This window comes from Bos grunniens, chromosome 17 (assembly GCF_055505025.1).
Source record: "Bos grunniens cultivar Pamir isolate PY7600 chromosome 17, Bosgru_T2T1.0, whole genome shotgun sequence".
Taxonomy (NCBI): domain Eukaryota; kingdom Metazoa; phylum Chordata; class Mammalia; order Artiodactyla; family Bovidae; genus Bos; species Bos grunniens.
The window spans coordinates 25334833-25358498 of record NC_141181.1 but is presented as its reverse complement, the minus strand read 5'-3'; the positions used below and the strand labels follow the sequence as shown (position 1 = coordinate 25358498).

The 23666-nt window shown below is 32.9% G+C and overlaps 1 protein-coding gene across 1 annotated transcript in view; it reads left to right on the top strand.

Annotated features, from left to right (window-relative positions):
* The window catches only part of PCDH10 (protocadherin 10), a 44452-nt gene extending 26616 nt beyond the window's left edge, over positions 1–17836 (top strand). Inside the window, exon 5 of the mRNA XM_086346716.1 lies at positions 16446–17836. Within this exon, the coding sequence (XP_086202842.1) occupies positions 16446–16465 (20 nt within the window). The 3' untranslated portion in view covers positions 16466–17836. The remainder of the gene's footprint in view (positions 1–16445) is intronic.
* Positions 17837–23666: the final 5830 nt, after the last annotated feature.

Below are 23666 nucleotides of genomic sequence, written 5' to 3'. Positions count from 1 at the left end.
CACAAATAAAATGAAACATCCAGCATTAGTGATTCAAGATCAAGTTACCTACTCTCCTTAAACCTAGTAGTGATATATGCTTTCTTAATTATTTTGGAAGATATAGCAAACAGGCTATATAAGATCATTATATCTTGGGTTGATTACTTTGGAGAGTAAATTAAGATGTAGCATTAGCATGGTAATGTGGAGGCATAAATTCATTACACACTTAAGAAAGGAAAAATAAAGGGGAATTGTGTTAGCTAAACATTAATGCTAGATTTAATAATAGTAGCAGCTACTACTGAATGCCTATTTAATATAGGCATGAGAAGATGAAATAAGGTGATAGTTATTCTCATCAGTCAAGGGTGATAAAATAAGCTCTATGAATTTCAGGTTATAGTACATAATTTTATAATTATTTTAAAGTATTTTATGATTATATAAATCCACTCAGTTTTATATAGGTAAAGGGGGTTTAGTATTAGACAATGTAGCAATAACTTTTTTCGGTAAAATGGAATGAATTTTAACTCCTTTGAACTTGAATTAAGCTGAAGATTTGAGAAATCTACATTTAAAAATTATATTATGAAATGATGGGAAGATAACTATTTCTCAGTTATAACAAAATATTGACTATTTAAATGTTACTGAGAAAAGTATACATTTTTAAGTGCAGGTTTACTTTAGAATTGATTTTAGGAAAATACTTGACGTTGAATAATTTCATTTTCATTTCATGCTTAAAACTGAGCCCAAAATCTAGAAACACCATCCTGGAGAACTTAAATTATTTTGAGTTTGGAGGGATTTTGTAGGAATGTTTGTAGGAATTCTTCATAGAAATTGTGATTTCAAATGCTCATAAAAAGTGTGCTAAGGTATCTAGTATGAGGGAATATTGCCTTCACTTTAAACAAAAACATTTAATGTAGTTCACAAAGGGCATATTCTATTGCTTTGAAATTAATTTTAAATCTATGTCTTTTAAAAAACCTTTTAAAGTTTTTCATATTTCCACTACTTTCTAATTCTGAGGGGTAGACATCCATAGGTCCTATTGTTTGTAATACTGTTCTTTAATGCCACGGCCATTTAAAACTGTAAAAAGGTTTTTAACCAGCTGTTTTAAACAGGTCTTCCCAAACAGTGTGACCCACATTCAAGAAAACTTATTATTGAAGACCTGCTATATTGTGGGCATGGTGGTCTTCAGTTTTGTTTGCCCTAGATCTAGATTATATGAATGTTCTGAAGACTGGCCAAATATGAAAATGATTTTGGCTCGTGAACTTATCAAAGTGATGTGAAAATAGGATCGATATCAAAAATTAAAATACAAATGTAATAACTGAATCAACTGAAGTACTCCTGGAAGATATCCAGGGGAAAATACTATAAGAACTCTGGTTGAAAATGTATAAAGGGCATCCGATCAGCTTTATTACTGGTGATCACAACTTCGGGCATCCTCACTCTGTAAGGACACTATGCTTCATGCACAGATCAAATAACTGAGTTTTGGTCATCTCAGTGACATCTACTCTGGGCCGTGTTAGAACCATGCAAAAGCATTTTTAGTTATTGATATCCCTCCACTCCATACCTCATAATACCTCATACAAGCCTTCTTTGAAATAATTTTGAAAAAATGAATGAACCAATCTCAGGCATACTATAATGCCAATGAAAAGTTTTCTTCTTTCTTTATGAAGCTGTTCACCTGGTTGAACTGTGGTGTCATTGTTGTTGTTGTTTAGTTCCTAAGTTGTAGCCAACTCTTTTGTGACCCCACGGACTCTAGCCCACCAAACTCCTCTGTCCATGGGATTTCCCAGGCAAGGATGCTGGAGTGGGTTACCATTTCTTTCTCCAGGGGATCTTCCCGACCCAGGGATAGAACCTGTGTCTTCTGCATTGGCAGGTGGATTATTTACCCCCAAGCCTCCAGGAAGGTCTGTGGTGTCCTTAGTAAGTACTTAAAAAATACTATAGTCTTATTCTTTTCAGGACAGGTTTTTCTAAGCATCACTAATTTTATTCATTTTGACTTTATGATAGTTTGGAAAGTTTAATTTCACAAGACATCATTTTCTGATTTTGTTCTCAAAGTACGCAGGTATTTCCTTTGGACCCTTAGCTTTCTACAAAATTACAAGAGTGGATCCTTATTCTGATCCTCATATTAAAGAAGTGAGGTATACTTAATAGCTCCAGTTAGAGAGCCAGTCTGCCAAGGTTCACATACTGACCCAACCTGTTACTAGCTGTGTGACCTCTGTAATTTCTTTAACCTTCCTGGAACTCATTTTCCTCATCTGTGACATAGATCCTCAAAAGCTCATTGTGGAGATTAAATTATTTAACATACTTAAAGCAGTGAGTGCCTGGCCCAAAGGAAGCACTCATTAAGTGTTCAAGGCAACCATATATTCAGTTAAAATTGGAACAATGACATCAGCCTGAGTATGGAGAAAATTTAAATTCTGGGTTTAAATAGAACTAATTATGCTTTCTTTTACTCCCAGAGAAAAATCAGACTCCAAATGTTCTTTTCATGATATATCACTATTTTACATCTGCAGTATATATTCTTTCACATAATACATATGCTTTAAAAGTACAGTATGACTATTTTTCTTTTTCATCTGTAAAACCAATGAAACACATAGAAGAGAACCAAAAGCATAATGCACAGCAAATACTAAAGTTTATTTGTTTCATAATGATGTTAGTCACAAAGCATGGTTATAACTTTTAACATTTCATATTCTCATTATTTTACTTCTGCATTTCCAGTGAGTGAAGATATTGATTATGTACAATAAGCAGTAAAAATAATCTGACAAAGAATACTCTTTTTTGGAACAACAGATTTGTATTTCATACAGAAAGCAGCAGAATATATTTGATGATTGTAGAAAAATAAAGAACATATTTTTTCAAGTCAAAAAAATTTAAAAATGATACAAACAGATGGCCATATCCAATTTGACTTTATCTGAATTTTGACAATTGTACTAACCCTTTAGAGTAAATTCTGGCCTTGGGCAAGATATTGTTATTCCAAAGAGTTCTGAGAGCCCTGGGTGAGAGACACAAATGCCCTAAAATTATCACACAAAGTAAGTGTAGAGTCTATTAGTGTGGAAAATTGGGTCTTTCTATAAGATATACTAGGTATCTATGTCTGCCATAAATCAGTCTTTACACACAGAAGCTCTAAGTTTTTCCTGCCTCCTTTTTCTTCTTTAAAATCCTGTTATCTGGTAAACCTGATTCTCTCAGTCAGCCTTATATTTATATTTTTATACTTTTGTCTTTCAAAGTCAGAAAGAACTAGAAAATGATGTCATAAGCGCTTTTGACTAATGCTTGAAAAAGCTGCTCAAATTTTACTTTTTGTTTATGGCTTACTCACTGGACTCTCTGCAGTATAATTCTCATGATTTTATGATTCTCTATGTTTTTTGTCTTCTGCCTTCCACTTCAGTTCTGCATGAAAGTGAAAGTATTAGTTGCTTATTGGTGTTTGACTCTTTATGACCCCATGTTCTGTAGCCCACCGGGCTCCTCTCTCCAGGCAAGGATACTGGAGTGGGTAGCTATTCCCTTTTCTAAGGGATCTGCCTGACTCAGGATTTGAACCTGGGTCTCCTGCATTGCAGGAAGATTCTTTATCATCTGAACCACCAGGGAGGCTCATAGATATGATTATTTTCCTAGAAAGCAAGAGGCCTAACAACTAAGTTGTTAGATGCCCAGTTGCATGCATCATATGTGCTTATTTCTTTTTATGTTTGGCTCCTATGAAAATAAAATTTTCTTATTTTTTATAAAATAGTGAAATTTTCCTGCATTTATAGTGCTGTTTCCCAGCTATGAAAGAAATGATATCTTAAAATAGATTTAGCTTTTTTTCACCTAATATATTCGTGATTGATATTAAACTCTCAACTGTATTAAGCATTGTCTCTCAAAATGCAATGGTTCTCAATGATTCTATGTTCTAAGCTTACTTTGCTAGAATAAAATGGCTTTGGTTATCTTTGGGAAAGATCCCTAAGAGCAGGGGTCCCCAACCTCCAGGATTTAATGGCTGGTGATTTGAGGTGGAGATGTAATAATAATAGAAATAAAGTGCACAATAAATGTAAAACATCCTCCTCTACCCTAGTCCATGGAAAGTTTGTCTTCCACAAAACCAATGCTTGATGCCAAAAATGTTGGGGACTGCTATCTTAGAGTGTAATCTAAGAAGAATTTATAGAATTCTCTTTTGGGGCCAATATTGGAGCACTATGTGATTTTTAACTGATAGACAAAAAGTACAGACTTTCATGAAGAAAAGTATGGGATTAGAGAGCAAAAAATTATGAACTGAATATTCTAGGTTTCTAAATCTTTAAATGAAATCCAGGATGAATATTGGAAGTTAGTTTGAAAGTCATGTTTTGGATAGATTCAGACATGATTTAATGATAATACTGATAGTAATAGTAGCTAACAATTTTTAAGAACTTAATATGTTCCTGGCATTATTCTAAGAACTTTTCAGACATTAATGCATTTAAATCCTACAATGGCCAACTAAAATAGATATTTTTACTGTCCCCATTTTATAGATTATAACATTGAGAAACAAGAGATAGTGGGGAGCCAGCCCATGGTGTATGTTGGCATCTGATTCTAGTGTAAACATCTCTAACCAATTCACTGTTAAATCCCTGGCTTAAGAAATTGGACACTAGAATGAAGTCAGCATGGATTTGTTGCATGAGGTTTAATTTTTGGTGTTGTACTAACAGAGAGTTACTGCAGTTTCAAACTTTGTGGTAATATGGGCCCAATGGAGAATGAAAATGAAAGGATTAGAGAAATTTTGGGGAAAAAAAAGTTTAGCATTAGAATTCTAAATGTAACAATAAAAGGTAAAGGAAGTATTAATAGTTATCGGGGATAGTTCTCAGGGCTTCCCTAGTGGCTCAGACAGTAAAGAAGATAAAGAATCTGACTGCAATGTGGGAGACCTGGGCTTCTATCCCTGAGTTGGGAAGATCCCCTGGAGGAGAGGGTGGCAAGCCACTCCAGTATCCTTGCCTGGAGAATCCCCATGGACAAAGGAGCCTGGTGGGCTACAGTCCATGGAGTCACAAAGAGTCTGACATGACTGAGCGACTAAGCTAAAGGGTAGCTCTCAAGTCTTGAGGCTGGATGATTGGAAAAAGATTGCATCTGCAATCTCACAGTTGTGAGATGGTGTGAAAAACAAATGTGCTTTCTTTTTTAAATTAAGATACTTAGACATGAAAAGTAGACACTGTGAAAGATGATAACTGAAAATACTAGTAGGTTGAGATATAATAGAACTTGTTTTTGCATAGGAAATATTTGATCTAATGTATGTGTCCTTTAAGATGGCTCAGTGATAAAGAATGCCTACCAATGCAGGAGACCTGGGTTTGATCCCTGTGTCAGGAATATCCCCTGGAGAAGGAAATGGCAACCCGCTCCAGCATTCTTACCTGGGAAATCCCATGGACAGAGGAGTCTAGTGGACTACAGTCCATAGAGTCCCAAAGAGTTGGACACAACTTCACCAGTAAACAACAGCGGCAACAATGAGAACTTTAATCACTTTAAATATGTTATTTTAAACGCCATGATTAAAACTGTCCCTGTGTCATCACGATTTCTGTGAGTTGCAGACCAGATGCTTCTAGGGAGTGATTTACTTTACTTGTGAATGTCTCTCTGTGAAAAAAGAAACCCTGAAGCAGTATTTTATTTTAAAAAATATTCACCAAAATCTTTACATAAATCATATATAAATCTTATATATGATTCATATCAGTCAGTGATCCTTATAAGCCTAATTTGTCTTTGTCAAAATTTATGAGAAAAAAAATGTCCGATGCTTTTCTGGAGGTTCCTGGTTTTTATTGCTGTTGATGGAACCAGAGGCTTGAGGTTGTTGGGATGGAATGACTTCTTTTAGCAGCTCACAAAACTGCTTTTTTTCTGTCACAATTATGCTTAGAATTGAGTTATCAGCCACGAAACATCCAGGCAGTCATTTTGGCTGCAAAACATTTTGTCACTCTTGGAAGATTTAGGGTGATGGAATGCAAACTATTTCCAGATGTGTGAAGTATAAACTCTGGATCCTTGCTTTTTCTCTGTGAGAAGACAAATATGCTTTCCTTTGCATTCCCTGAACCCAGGCATTTCTTTCTAATTCATCAAAATTAATGAAAACCCCTCTACTTTTCTGTTTGACTTCCATTGTCAAATAATTAGAGAATACATTTACATCCATAAACATTTGACTGTAATATTCCCCACTTTAAGAATGTTGAGAGGCTTTCTGTTTTGGCTGCAGCAATTCACATTTTTATTAGCTTTAAGGGCTTTTTTGTTTAAACCCTGCCTGCATGTTTTCTTTCCTGCCATTCAATGATTGCTGGCTCCTTTATACACCACTTTTCCCAGGCCCTTGTACTTTGGCATTCCTTTCTCCTTCTGGAATGCTCTCTCATCTACAAATCCACTCCCCACCGTGTCTGCTTGGACATCTACTCATCAATCAAGATTCAGCTCCTTTTACTTAAATGGGACGCCTTCTCAGACAACGATGTACATGTATGTTCTCCTTGTAATTTCTTATAGGTTTTATATGTAATTGCTGTTTTTAAAATATCCTGTAAAACTAGTTAAGCTATTAAAAGGGTAGATCTCTTAGATAAGAATCCATGTGTACCTATTTTCAGTTCAGTTCAATTCAGTTGAGTTCAGTCACTCAGTCGTGTCCAACTCTTTGCGACCCCATGAATCGCAGCACGCCAGGCCTCCCTGTCCATCACCAACTCCCGGAGTTCACTCAGACTCACGTCCATCGAGTCAGTGATGCCACCTACCCATCTCATCCTCTGTCGTCCCCTTCTCCTCCTGCCCCCAATCCCTCTGAGCATCAGAGTCTTTCCCAGTGAGTCAACTCTTCGCATCAGGTGGCCAAAGTATTGGAGTTTCAGCTTCAACATCAGTCCTTCCAAAGAAATCCCAGGGCTGATCGCCTTCAGAATGGACTGGTTGGATCTCCTTGCAGTCCAAGGGACTCTCAAGAGTCTTCTCCAACACCACAGTTCAAAAGCATTAAGGTCTCAAAACCCAGAACTTTGTCTGGAGTGAAGTAAATACCGAGAAAGGCTTATTAGACTACATCAATGAATCAATAGATGAAACATCCTGAAACTAAAAAAGCAAGTGCATTTTTTCTCCTTAGTTATTTAGATATCTCCCCAGTTAACATAAATTAATATAATTACAGTAATCTCTGGGTGGGAAAACAAACAACTCCCCCCAACATAACCATTTCCGTTCCTAACATACACTGTCCTGGATTTCATCATCTTTCAACCTTCCATGATTTTCATGTTCTTTTATTCTGGCCTTACATATTTATTCTTTTCTGATTGGATTAATAACCTCTTAATCCTCATAGTTCAGTATCACCAACTGCTAATGTCACTAGTCTATATCTTTTTAATTGTCACATATAATTCACAAACATATATATAAACATTAAGTAAAATTAAGGTAATCTTATACATGAACATAAAACACAATCCACTACAGAGAAACAAGTATGAGCAAGAAATTGTTGATAATTCAGGACAACTATGGCTAGAGAAAATTTTTCTGGCTTTCCTGTAGGTTTTTGGGGGTTTTGTGTGAATTTTTAAATCTTTGGTATTTTTGCTTTTCATCATTATCACGTAAGTTATTTTCAAATTTTTTATTTATGGCATTGTGGCAACTAAAGAATATCTCAGATGCTTTTTTTTAAACAAAGATGCAAAATTTTTATTTTGCTCTATGAGAACTTTAGTATCAGACATGTAGGTACATTCATACTCTAGTCATATTTTATTAATGATATAGATATGTTATATATAAATATACATTATTAATACTATTTAACCAGAATCTCTTACTGCCTTAACAAAGGTTAGTTATTTAAAATTTGAACTTGTTCCTAGATTTACTGTGATACTTTCCATAGATAGTAAATGTAATACCTGACTTTTCCTTTTATTTTTTACTTTTATTGGGTGGTTAAATATTTTCAGTAATTAGGATAAACCTTAATCAAACACAAAGTTTACAGTTACGGAATGTAATATAACTGTTTGAGGATTTAAACCTTGTCATTTAATTAGAACATAACTAAAATGATTTTTAATGTTTAACAAGCATGATAATAATCTTATTTTAGCAATTTAGCATTTTTGTGATGTTTTAAAGCTGAGTTTGATTCACTGCTTATCAGTTTTCAAATCTCTAATTATCCTATTCTAGATTAATTTGAAAGGCCAAGAGGGAGGGAGGTTAATGAGTTTCCAGAATAGAACTGAAATGAGAATGTATATTTAGGTTTAATTTTTTAGAATAAATAATTAAAAATTATACTTCTTATGGAAAGAAGAACCTTTAATCAAATATGCTATAGCTACCTCACAGAACAAGTATCTGACTCAAAATCAGAGTTAAAATTTAATTATAAAACAAAAAAATTTAAATGACAAGATTGTATTCATGTATGATCATAGATAACTTGTTTTTATATTTTATTTTTAATCTCCTTTTGAATTCTGCCATTTTAACTTTAAAATCATTTTAGATGGAAATATGTACAAAATTTATTATATGACAGAGTGCTATGGAATAATTAGAGACTATAGTGTAATATTTTTCTAGGAAACACAGCATACCATTTTCCTAAGTGATAACTAGTATCATATGTGGGATCTTGTAACTGATGTTTTGAGACTAGGGTTGCCAGATTTAGCAAGTAAAAATACATGATACCCAAATATTGCATGGGGTATATAAACAATTATTCATTGTTTTTTTTCTGAAATTTAAATATAACTAGACCGTCTGTATTTATTTGGCAACCCCACTCAAGAAGTTATTGATGCTGATGTCTATATTCTTAGATTCCTAACCTGTTTAGTGTTTTGTTGTTTTTTTTTCCCTAGATACAGAACACTACTGGTTAGCTTTCCAGTGTGTTAGCATTTCAATCCTCTTCTGACCATGTAATTCCTGTTATTAATTTGTTGTTTGTTTTTACATAGAAGCAACTGAATGATGTTAGGGGAATTCAAGTATATTAAATAAATAGTCATACTTTTACACACAGTTTCTAAGTCATGTGTGCTGTCTCTATCTTTTTGATAATAACCCTGTAAAAATCATGCTATTAGTATAATATTTTATTTACCAGCCCAAAGATTTTCCACTTATTTTCATAGCTTAGCTATCTAAAATGTTAAATTATTTAGAAATCTTATCCTTGTTTAAGTAGGCTATTAGTGGTTAATAAATTAGATACATGGCTATATATTTCTAAAATGAAGATCTTATGCATTTATTCTTAAATTTTTCCCATCTTTCATTGCTGGAATTTTTGCTTGGTTTTCACATAAAAGATGAAGTTGTGCGTGTCACTAATGGTTGGTTTAATATTGTGGTACAGTGATGCTGGTTGTTGTAAATAAGCCTATACAGGTATAACATCCCTATTCTTAGAGGAGTGACTAATGCTATGCATGAATTTTCCAAAGTTTTGCTTGGAAAATTAATGTTATTTCAGCCTCACAGGGAAGTAACTAATTTTATCTCCCTATAATGTTGTTTTAAAGTGAACTACTTAAAATGTCAGTAAATATTATCAACTCCATAATTTTCAAAGAAAAAAAAAAAAAAACCTGAACCATTTATTCTTTAAAGAAGCATATGGATATCTTGCTAGAAATTAGATTCACAGGATAATGGTATTTGTCTAAGTTAAATGAAAGATCCTTTGTCATTTTTAAAAAGATAATTGAGTGGATTGCCTTCACAAAAAATTTCACAGATATTTCTTTATTGCCATGTAAAGAATATAATTTTCAAATAGTCGTAGAACAAATCATAGTTTCTATATCTTAGTACATTGTGGTAAAGTTTTCCAGAAATTTTTTCAATGACATTATGAACATGGAAACATTAGAGTTTCATTTCCTAAATATGTGCCTATATAGCTTCAGAGATTTAAAAAATAATTCTGTCTTCAGACTTGATTGTGAGATACCATTGAGGCAAGGGGGTTTTGTTTGTCAAAGAGATGATGGCCAAAGATTTCTGGGTAGGGTCATGTCCTATTACTTTTTCCTCCTCAGGGAATATTTGTTAAGCTTACAAGGCAAAATTTCTGACATTTCTAGATAAGTTTGTAACACATCCATTGAATCTATAATATTTTATGCAAGTACATCATTATGATAAAAATTTTAAGCATATATTTTAATGTCAAAGTTTAATTCTTTAGTGTTTAAAAATGATATTTAAAATATTGATAATTTTTGTGTCTAGATGACTACCATGTGTTTTTAAATATCTTGCTTAAATCAATTCAAATAATGATAAAGTATATTGTCTAATTAAAGGAGTTAATTACTATCAATATTGTTTCTTGTAGATTTAAAAGCATTCTTATTTAATATAATTAGAGACAAAAATTTTTAAACAAAACAAAATTGAGTTACTATAATTACCCCTACCCTGTTAAAAGTATTAATGATAGTTGACTAAGTTGCAGTAACCCATAGAAGAGATATTTCTTGATGAAATATCTTATTGCCTTAGTAGGCTTCCCAGGTGATTCAGTGGTAGAAAAATCCACCTGCCAAACAGAAGACTCAGGTTTGATCTCTGGGTCGGGAAGATCCCTTGGAGAAGGAAATGGCAACTCACTCCTATATTCTTGCCTGGGAAATACCGTGGACAGAGCCGTCTGGCAGGCTACAGCCCATGGGGTCTCAAAGAGTAGGATACGACTTAGCAACAGCATCTGCATCGCCTTTAATAAGAATATAGTTTTAAAGTATATATACACATACACATCACATATATATCACATACACACAAATACACACAAGTATGTAGAAACTTCTAGAAGCCTGCTGCTGCTGCTAAGTCGCTTCAATCATATCTGACTCTGTGCGACCCCATAGACGGCAGCCCACCGGGCTCCCCCATCCCTGGGATTCTCCAGGCAAGAACACTGGAGTGGGTTGCCATTTCCTTCTCCAATGCATGAAAGTGAAAAGTGAAAGTGAAGTCGCTCAGTCGTGTCCGACTCTTAGCGACCCCATGGACTGTAGCCCACCAGGCTCCTCCATCCATGGGATTTTCCAGGCAACAGTACTGGAGTGGGGTGCCATTACCTTCTCCTTCTAGAAGCCTATGGATCCTCTATTGAGAAGAATTTCATGGTGTTTCTGGAGACTCTCTTCCTCAAAGCTATGTGAAGGTAATGATATTCTGTCATACTTTTGGACTGTGCTTGTAGACAAATAGAAGCCCGTATTTTCAAGGCTATTAAATCTAACAACAAAACAGGCTTTAAAAATAAGTTCCAAGCAATACTAAATTCTGAAATTTTCACAGGTAATAAATTCAGGACTTCGCATAGTGCATGAACTCTGCTTCACCTCAAGGGTAACTTCCAGCTTATGAAATTAATTTCATCTTTGCACAAACCATTCTTAATAAGCAAATGATGTCCAAAATTGATATACAGTTTACATCATAACTAAAAAATAAATGTATTGGTAGCTAGATTCTTAGGTAAGATGGTGACTATTTAGGGGTGTCAGAGTTGCTAGACCTAAAGTGTCAATGTTTATCTCTTATTTTAGAAATGGTTCATTTTACTCATTTATTGATGTACATTTGTAATCCACAAAACTACACTTGCCGATTTCTTATCTCTTAAAATACCCTTGGGTTTATCTTTTAATTTAATAGATATTTAATAACTACAAAGCATATTGTAAGCATTGCATGCCTATATAGATTAAACTAAAAATAAAACACTTGGTTGTATGACATATTTCTTATATGAATGTTCTGAAGGCTTTTTTGAGTCATTTATTTCAGTTTCCTTTCTAAAAGATTAATCAAGTTTACAGGTGGAAATCTCCTTCTCCAAATTAACTCTTTCTAGATATATTCTATAATCTCTTAACTCTGTCAAAGTAGAATAAAAAGGTATATTGTTTGATGAAAGGAAAAAAAAAAAAATTTAACATGAGGGTGGTGTGAAGAATATGCAATAAATATAAGAACTCAAGATTACATTGCTCTGAGCTAATGTAGTTAGAAAGACAATCTATATTATACTAACAGAAGGCTTTTGGTCTTTATAATTCATAATAAAGCATAGCATGTAATGGTTTTAATTATATACATATCTAATTTTAAATATTTTTGTAATTTTTGAGAGGGGGAAACATAATATGAACAATATGCAACTATATTGAAAAAGAAAAGCAAATATGGGGAAGTGGGAAGATAAAAAAAAACAAAACAGCAACTTTTAATAGTTAATGCAACTATGCTCATTTCAAAACTTCAGGGTTAAAGAGAAAAAAAAATTCTTTAGAGACATTTTTGAAGAGAATCTTCAAAAATGGTTTGAGAATGAGACAGAGGAAAGTTAAAAGAACTGATTATTCAGCTGGAAAGATCTCTAATGGGGGCTTGCTTTTAAATGCTCTTTAAGTTTATCATAGGCGTTCACACAGGGAACAGAGAGCAGGTGTTTCAGACTCCTACAAGGGGGAACGGGCTTAAACTCTTGTGTGCTAGGTTGACTTTATACATAAAGAAGTGTCCTGACCGTGAGACTCATGAAACATTTGAATGACCTCCCAAGTCGCTTACTGATCTCAGCTTCTAGAGGTTTTTCACTGTAGTGGAGAGTCTCAATCATGTGGGATATTTGAAGGCTGTTCTTTCTTTCAGTGGCAGAAATAGATTAGATCACTTCGGAAGCTTTATTTATTGCTTTAGCTTCTGTGATCTACACTGTCATAAAGTATAAAGGGTATTATGCTTCTTGTTATGAAAGCAGAGGAATGTGACTATCCAAATGATTAAATTATCATTTTAGTATATCATAAAAAATTATTTTTCACCAGACTATTATTAAACGATATTATGCTGAATAAACAGAATACCACTAGTGATTTTTTCAATTATTTTTGAAATATACATATTTACAGTCATTCTTCTTAAGTCATTAGAATTTTTAACTGTCCAACAGTTTAATATCATACTTTACAAATTACTAAAGGCAACAACATGATTCTCCAATATAAGAAAAAATTTGCATCATGGAACTTTCATTGAAATTGTACATATATGCTGAAAATATACATATATATATGGTAAATATACACATACATATATGCTAAATTATGAGAAGATGGGTATTTGAATCTCTTCTACATTAATAATAATTTTTCATATGTAGTTAAGACTGTAAAATAGCTGTCTTAAATGTAACATTCTTATGACTCATTAGGAAGAATAAATGCAGTGAATGAATCAAGGTGAAAAGGAATGGCAATCATCCTTTTCCTATTACTTTTGATTTGACTGAAAGTAAAATATTTCATTCATATCAAGTAATTAAATCCCCACATATGCTAATGAACAGCTAAGGAAAAATACATTTGTGAAATGAAAAGAAAAAGCAGAAATTCTTCAACTATGCTTTGATAATTCCAAAATATATATAGAATACATCAGAAAGCATAGAGATTCAATGTATTTGACCCATAGTCTCTAGCCTGAAAAGTAACAGATGCATTGACATAATAGTTAATACTGTGGAACAACTGTCCTTGGTACAGAGCCTAAAACGTAAAAAGATTGATTTTTTTTTTTTATTGTGTGCTGCTTGTTCAACCTTAATCCATACAACACCTAAAGAATAATCATTGTTCAGTATTCAAACTTCTTAAAAGTTTTGAAACAAGATGTATATAACTAACTTTAGTAAATAAAACTTTTTATTTTCTCTAGCTTGTCTAGCAATCCTTAACATTTAGGAAATTAACTTTTGAAGTAAAAGAAATCTTCCCTCTCCATTCTAATTTCTTCTGACCATCCACCTCAGTCCTTACACTTGTCTTATTCACATTTGCATTCCTGAATTAACACATAGGTGGGAAAAGGTAAATTTAATGAAAGGTGGTTTATATTCTTCAGAGTACTAGTGGAATAGGTGCACTTTAAATAAAAGCAGCACACATGTAACCCTAAGCAACAATAAGGTAAACCTTTTAAGCTTTTGTTTATATTTCAGATATTAATTATAACTGTGAACTATTTTCATAATACTATTTCTTTTGGTACTCTAAATCAAATAAACATATAATATCTATGCTAATAGCTTTTTTCATAAGTGATCTTTTAACCTAATTAGAAATACTTTACTGATTTAAACCTGTGTTAGGTTCACTAATTTCTGTATTTATACTAAAATGCAGATTTTCAGTATAATTCATTTTTTTCACATAGTGTTGGCTTATAGGTTGAAATTGGAGAAGGAAATGGCAACCCACTCCAGTGTTCTTGCCTGGAGAATCCCAGGGACAGGGGAGCCTGGTGGGCTGCCGTCTATGGGGTCACACAGAGTTGGACATGACTGAAGTGATTTGGCAGCAGCATAGGTTGAAATAGGTTATTCCTGACTTTCTTCTGGTTTTGAACTTTGTAGAATGATGGTTCTTATAAATCAATAGTTTCTGATTTATACTGTTTAAGAAAAAACTTCAACCTGTAAGTAATATCTCCAACTTATTTTGAAAACAAAAATTATATCATTTGTAAGATGATGGTATATTCTGGGTTCTCGGAAAAGTGCAAGAGTATGTCTTCTGTAGTTATTAATAGTGTTCTCTTTCAGCCACACAGTTGTTCAGTTTAGACAATAAGTTATTTGATCACAGGAACTATATGTTCTAATTCATTTTATAAGCCCAAGTTTCTATGATGGCTAAATATTTTAATTTCCTGGAGAATTTTAAATCTTGATTGATATATACAAAATAAAGCATTCATTCATATTTATCAAGTTTATCATGAAGCAGAGAATTTGAACGCAAAGGCATATGGAAAAGTAGGATTTGATTTTTTGAAAAAAGCAAAGTTTCTATTTGCTCTAGAGTACTATGTGTAGCATTATGACCAGGTAAGTTATAATAGCTACCATGTGGACTCCTGTTACAGCTAACTCATTTTATAATTCATAATGTTATATATTATAAAATACATTTTGATTATTTTCAATACCAGTTAGTACACAGAATAAGTATATGCTTGTTTTCACTTTCATTTCTGTCAGTGGTAGTACCTGATTTTTATAATTTTATTTGATGTCTTTTCTAATAGGTGAACAAATGAAGAAATGCTTGATGATCTGGTCAGGAACTGAGTTTCTGAGGAGAAATAAGTAAGATAGTCAGCAAAAATAAATTAAGAATAACATATAATTTGACAATCTACTTGAAATGAGTAGAAATACTGTACAAGAGAAATTGAACTCATCAGCATGTTCTTACCCTCGTAAGAAACAGTAAAAATATAACTATTCACCGGATTGAAACAGTTCAGTTATGCTATTTAGCATAGCTCTTAATTTCTAATGAGATAGACATATATGTATTTTTTAATTACGATTGAACTATCTTGATTTTTAGCACATTTTTATTATATATCTTATGTGCCAGATACTGAGCTAAAAGACAGTTTCTCTTCTCATTGTGCTCGAGGTCAAATATTACAAAGATAATGAATAACTGGGAAGAAATAGCCTTTATTTTTTATAAATAAATAAAAACAAGATCATAAATCTACATGATTGAATCTGGATATTATGCTTCAAAACTCAATAGCACATTCAATAATATCTTTTACTCCCCTCCGCCTCTTCCCACTTTAGGAGAAAACTGATTCCTTTGAGGAGATAACATTTACCTTAAAAAATTATAGGCCATAAAAAGATTTGATCTTCATATGATTCTAAAAAATTAAATAAAACAAAACTTAAAAATGTGAATCATCCTTTAATTTTTAACTACATAAACACTTCCTGATATAGTTTTCTCTTATTATATGTAGATTAAGAGTATGAAATATAGAGCTTATTAAATTAAATATATATCTAGTATTCATAGATATACTGAAGACTTATTCTGCAAATGTAAGGACTACAAATTTTTCCTCTATTCTGTGTATAGACAGTGAAGTGGGGATTGTTTTGTACATAACCTTAAAAAGTTAATAACATAATTGGAGATTGGTATTTAAAGCTCACATTTCACTTGCAAAACCGATTTGTATAAATGTCAAAATTGTCATTTTCAGAAAGTCAAACAGCAGAATGACTATGACTATTAGAAGCCAAAGGGACACGGAAATATTTTGCCATCACAGGGGTCTTTTACGGGGATACAACTTATTTCTTACTGTATTTGCTTCTTTTACAATAATGTACAATTCTAACCATCAAAAGTCAGGCTGTTTTTCTTAGAGTATTTTTCTTTTCTTTTTCACAGCACGGAAAAGGATATGCTAGTCAATTCTACAGGACTTACCTGAAGCAGCATGATTTGCACAAAGTCGACCAACAAAAGCATCAACTTTTCAACTTCATTTATCTTGGCCATCCAGTTAGTTGTGTGTAACTGAGTATTAGATTGCCGGCAGAGTATCATGGCCAATTATAGGACCTAATTGCTCTCAGCAGGCCTGAGAAATGAGTTGAAATGTGCAGAACTGTAGAAACTTTAGGCAACTGATTTTGCCTCTCCGATCAGTGTGTGCCTGTTTACAGCACTATATATCTTTCTCTCTCCAAATGTCACTGAGCCCTTTAGATGTTTATATTCACCACGAGAAGCCAGTCATAAAGATAAAGGAAATTTGTGCATTATAAATGCAATATCACTGTTTTAAACTTGACTGTTTTATATTATTTTTGTGTGATCAAGTGTTCCCCAAACTATTCCAACTTTACAAGAGAGATTGTGATTATGTTCTTTTCACTTGTGGGTTATAAAAAATGTTGTATTCTGAAGACCCACAAAATATCAAAGACATTCTGTAGTTTATACACCGTGTTGCAAAGTGTTTACTGTACTATTTCAAAGCTTCTAAATAAATATAAAATATATATATTATATTATATAATTTTCCTAAAATGTGGTACAACTCAGTTGGTTTTTAAATGGATTCATACAATCCGCATCATATAATAAAAGGTAATTCAGGGTCCCAAAGATAAACATACGAAGGAAAAGAAAATCATTAATAGTTTCCTCCCAGTTTTCGTATCTTTTTCAACCCTGTTTTTCCTTGTTTAAAAAAAAATGAAGCTCCAAGCTACAAAATTTTGTCAAGAACTCGTACTGAATTTTCAATGCCAAAGATATAGCTGTGGATGTTATCAAAAGAGCACTGAACATGTACTCTCAAAATATCTAACAATCTAGATAATTTCAATTCTACTTCTATGGCTTTGAATTTAGAATCATTTAAAGCTTTTATAAAGAATCTATACATTTACCTGTATTTGTTGTTAGCAAAAAAAAAAAAGCACTGGTGTCTGTACATTTTGTGGTGTAAAATATGTAGCTGAAAATTACTATTTTAAATGAAGTCTTCAATCATACAACTCACATAGAATTTTATTTTACATAGTTTTGCATAGCTTCATGACTTCTAATACACGCTACACATATAAAATCTATAACTCTATATGAATATATAGAGATACATAAATATCTAAACTGGTAAAGAATAACTATAAGATATAAAGGATCTCTAAATTTAAAACAGATAAATTTGGGATAGAAACATGGTACATTACTGTTTCAGCATTATCTTATGTGTGAGAATTATAGTTTAAATGTAGTCATTATTTTATTAAAGAGAAAATTCTTCATGAGTCAGCCTTGAAAAGTGAAGTTTTCCTTTTATGTTTATGTCAACAAGTTGATTATTAAATTTAGTAATCTGCATTTTCCTCTTTTACATATATTCCTTTTATTATACTGCTGTTTATTGCTTGTTAAAGTATGAATAAGAAAGGGAAAATCAGAAGATGTGATAACCTTCTAAGCAAAAACCAGCTTTTTCACAGTTCCTCTCTAAAAAACTCCTTCAACATTATATCTAAATACTTTCCCAACCCAAATTGCAGACTGATTCTGAAATATTTTCCTTAATTTTAACTGATCACATGTTCAATGATAGTTTGAGCCAGACTGTTATTAAAGAACAGACAAAACTTGACACATAACAAATGTCTTCCACTTAATTTTATGTCATTTGAATGGGGATATTTTCCTAGATTTAACAATAAAATGCATATAAATATGCATATATATTCCTAGGTCATTGCTGTGCATATTTGAGTGATATCTTGGTATCACTTATTTGTCTTATCAAAATAGATATTAGTATTCACAATCCCAATCAATTTACGTAACAAAATAATCTGTGTAATGTTCCAGGCTTTGGGGGACCTTTTAAAAATATTTGAAGCTAATCCATCACATATGACACAAAAAGCACACACATTCACTAGAGGCAGCAGTGAAATTTTCTCAAAACTTTTGCATTACTACGTTAATATTTTGGGTGATAGACTATTTTAGTAGGAAACTATATGTTTTTAAATAATTTAACTGGACAAAAAGTCTGTTCATTGTAATTGCGTTTTAAACAAGAAAATTATTTTCTTGTTGAATCACTCTGCTTTAATTAAAACATTTCACTCACAATTTTACAAATATGGGGGGAAGCCCACATCCATCAGACTTATTACATGCATTGAAAATATGTTATACTCTAAGAGTTACACTAATTCGTCTGACCAAAACTTTATTTAATCATTTAGTCTTTCATATCATTGAATATAATCCCCCTTGAATCAACTTCTCATATCATATGTTTGTCTGTTTTTTTAATATATTGTAGTAAACACATACTAATTTGCATTTTAGTTCTTAAATTTTATGATCTTCTAAAACAACAAATTTTTTGCCTAATCTGTGATACAACTAGAATGATTTAAACATGAAATATTAAGTGATTAGTTATTAATCTGTTCATTGCAACCAGAATAAATCAGAAGTTACAACACAGTAAGCTTATGACTTTATTAAATTGGCCAAAATGTTAGCTACCAGTGAGGGGGATTTTAAGATGGAAAGATTCAACCAACCAATAATGAAGTTTTCCAAATGAACATTTACTAGGTTTGTATGAAAAGAAAATTTAGAATAAGTTTTCTATTTAATCTAGCCATCCTTATATCCAATCTTCCATAATTTTATACATATCAATGCAAAACAATAGCCAAACTATTAGACAATATTCCATCAATGAATTATTTCAGAAAAGAATAATCATGACATTTACTCCTTGTTAACATGGTTAGTTTTAGAGTAGTAAAAAGTCGATATTTTCCTGTGGAAACAGTGTCTTGATGTTTCAAAGGTATGTCAAATGACAATTTTTAGAAATATTTCATCCATATATAAAATTCTAATTTTTAACTTGTGAACATAATTTTGTGAAATCATTTTAAATAAGATATTTAAATATTGCATCAGAATTACTTTACAGATATAAGACGTCTGTATCATTACAAGCGTATCATCTATCTTAGTAAATACTAAGGAGATATGAATATTTATTTTATGAAGATATTAAATGCAATGCCTTTATCAAACATTGCAAATTAAGTGCTACAGTAGAAGGTTTAAATATTTTAATTATTTTTTCTTAATAGTGTTATAATTTGCTGTCAGATCTTTTGTAATGTAGAAACCCTCCTGCATCTCCAGTAAGAGGAAGAAAGAAAATACTTACAGTTTTTGACATAAACTTCAATAGCTGTGCATTAATTGTACCATTTAACTTCCAAAAGTTATTTACTGGAGTAAAGTTCATCTTTAATATAATTATTCAGTCAAAATGTTGCAAGTGTTCAGCAAGATAAAATAATTCATGTCACTGATACTAGTACTGTTATTTGTCATTGCATGTGGTTTTTTTCCTCCCCTTTACATTTCTGTGTGTGTTTAATATCCAAGGAATTCAAAAATACTGAAAACATTGATATACTTAATAATTTTTCTGAAAATCTTATATTTTTCATATTGCAATTTCTTAGGTTATCTTTTTCAACTCAAATTTTGTAGTGGTAAAGGCTTTGCACTTAACATCCTTTTTATGTTCCTTTTTAACAAGGAAAAACAGAAAATTACAAAATTCCATATTTTTTATGCCATGGAGTAGTAAAATTACTTTATATATTGTTAGCATTTCAAGGAATATCCCTCAAACAAAACAACAAAACCCTAAGACAGTAATTTGTGAAACTACTATTAGGTATTTTTATTTTCTTCTAAAACTTGGCATAGGTTTTAGATTACAGCGTTCTATGAGAATGGGTGGTGGTTGTTGTTTGTTGTTTAGTCACTAAGTTGTATCCAACTCTTTGCGACCCCAGGGACTGTAGCCTGCTAGGCTCCTCTGTCCGTGGGATTTCCCAGGCAAGAATACTGGGGTGGGTTGCCGTTTCCTTCTCCAGGGGATCTTCCTGACCCAGGGACTGAACCTAAGTCTCCTGCATTTTCAGGCGGGTTCTTTACCACTGAGCTACCAGGGAAGTCTGTGGGTTGCTGGGTGCCGCCAGAGTATTGCAGGCAATAATATGACTAAAATTCTAATACCTTTAGTGTGCATGCATGTATTTCTAACCACTGCTATTTTTAAGTATTTGTAAAATTAGAAAAATGGCTTTTATTTCTTGAAAACTTGTCACATGCTTAGTTTGAAGTTTTACACTCGAGATGTTTTTGAGTTGCATGAGAATAATGCATTAATAATGCAAAAAAAATTAAATTTTCACATGAGACTCAAAAATTTCTGAGTGACAGAACTCAGACTTCCAATACATTCATACATGCTTAAGCTGAAAGTAAGCAGGGAATTTCAGCTCTAAACACATTTTTGAGACAGTTATCTGTGAGTGAAAACAGGGTATTATAACAAAAGATGAGTTTAAATCTTAACTATAGTGTTTGTTACTGTGAATGCTATAATAATACATAAGTAAAATGAGTGTAAATGTAATATATTATTTTATACTGCTGTATACATATGAAATAAATAAAACTAGGATACATATTATGCCATTTTTCCATGCATGGGTCTTCCACTTACGCCTGTGGGAGCTTTCAATAAAAATCAGTGGCAAAATGTGGCCCTAAGTTTAAAAACAACTAATGTTGATTTAGTAATTTTAGTCTTAATATAACAGGTCTAAGGGGACATCTGTTCAAAACCAAGTCTTATTTGAAGCAACATATGCTAGGTTTAAAGGATTTCACTATATTTATAGTTTTGAAAGTAGGCATTTAGTTCCATATGAGTCTCATGATAGCCTCAATGAATATTTTATACATGTATTTTTCCACCTGTTATATTTTCTTTTTAATTTTTTTAAGTTGTAGTAATACAAAAGTCCACAAGGATTAAAACAACATTATATTTAGGATATGAGTGCCTTCAAGCAATAAAAGAAAAAAATTTTATCTGAAATTTTAGAAGCAAACTGTTTCATATTTAAAGTCAATGGAAACATTAAAAAAAAATCATTTGGGTATCATTGCCCAAGCTGAAAACATGAATTAAGGTATAGAATTTTTTATAATGTAAAATAATCTGAATGAATCTTATAGAAATTTATGTTTTTTAATAGCTAAAAAGTAATAGAAAAAATGTGTGCTTCTTAATCCCATGTGTGGTTTGCATAAGTTATTTTCTTGAGTTCAAACTACACACATCTGGACAGAGGTTCATGTTATGAAACAAAAAGAGAAGACCAAGTATATGAACATGTAGTAAAGCCAACCTGATAATGGAAAAGAACTAATAAAAGATGCAGGAATGATGGTTCTCAGTTAAATGTTAACAGCTATAACTACAAGTAGCTTTGGTTCCCCTGTGCACCTGGATCTCCTACCCCTTACTATTATCTGCTCTGTGAATCATATCATGTACTCGTCTATTTAATCCAGATTATGAATTTTCAGAGGTAAAGTTAAATTTTATTAGATTCTCAACATATATTAAGGTTTGACAATGAGGGGATGTAACATGGTAATATCTGCCTTCAAGAAAATTCTATTAATAATTTGCTTTGGGAACCAAAGATATAAGAGGAGACTATTAAATAATAAAATGATCAAATAAGTCAGTGATCACATTTGTGGTCAAAGCCAACATTGAGTTGTGAGAGCAATTCAATATATTAAGGCGGTAGCATAAGATCAAAAATAAGTACTTAGGACACGAAAAACGTCAGTTCAGTTCAGTCGCTCAGTAGTGTCTGACTCTGCGACCCCATGGACTGTAGCACACCAGGCCTCCCTATCCATCACCAACTCCCGGAGTTTATTCAAACTAATGTCCATTGAGTCAGTGATGCCAAACAACCATCTCATCCTCTGTTGGCGCCTTCTCCTCTCACCTCTCACCTAACCCTAACCCAGCATCAAGGTCTTTCCCAATGAGTCAGTTGGCCACACATTAGGTGGCCAAAGTATTGGAGCTTCAGCTTTACCATCAGTCCTTCCAATTAATATTCAGGACTGACTTCCTTTAGGATTGACTGGTTTGATCTCCCTGCAGTCCGAGGGACTCTCAAGAGTCTTCTCCAACAATTCAAAAGCATCAATTCTTCGGCGCTCAGCTTTCTTTATAGTCCAGCTCTCACATCCACACATGACTACTGGAAAAACCATAGCTTTGACTAGGTGGACCTTTGTTGGCAAAGTAATGTCTATGCTTTTTAATATGCTGTTTATGTTGGTCATAGCTTTTCTTCCAAGGAGCAAGCATCTTTTAATTTCATGGCTACAGTCATCATCTGCAGTGATCTTGGAGCCCCCAACAATAAAATCTGCCACTGTTTCCATTGTTATCCCCATCTATTTGCTATAAAGTGATGGGACCGGATACTATGGTCTTAGTTTTTTGAATGCTGAATTTTAAGCTAGCTTTTTCACTCTCCTCTTTCACTTTCATCAAGAGGCTCTTTAGTTCTTCTTCACTTTCTGTCATAAGGGTGGTGTCATCTGCATATATGAGGTTACTAATATTTCTCCCAGCAATCTTGATTCCAGCTTGTGCTTCATCCAGCCCGGCATTTCACATGATGTACTTTGTATATAAGTTAAATCAGTAGGGTGACAATATACAGCCTTGACATACTCCTTTCCCTATTTGGAACCAGTCCATTGTTCCATATCTGGTTCTAACTGTTGCTTCTTGACCTGGATACCGAATTCTCAAGAGGCAGGTAAGTGATAGGGCCCACATGGGGTCTCATTGATAAGATGGCTCCTTACATTGACCTTGCAAACAAAGATTAAAATCACAGTGATCTGTGAGACTGACCAAATTGTCCAAATGGCATGCTGTTATCTCACTGGAGCCTATCTTCTCAAAGCTGTGAGACCACTAGATTCCAGACCTCTGGCTATGTGACCATCCCTTCAGAGAATTTTTCATTGATGGGATATAAGAAGGACTCCATCAGAAAGGGAGGATGCCTGTTCTCCTTAAGAGCTAGTCACCCTCTCTTTTCCCTCTAATAAATTTCCCTTTTCTTGCCTGACTGCCCGGCTTGCTTTCTTTTTCTCTGCACTTGCCTTACATTCTCGGAGAAGGCAATGGCAACCCACTCCAGTACTCTTGCC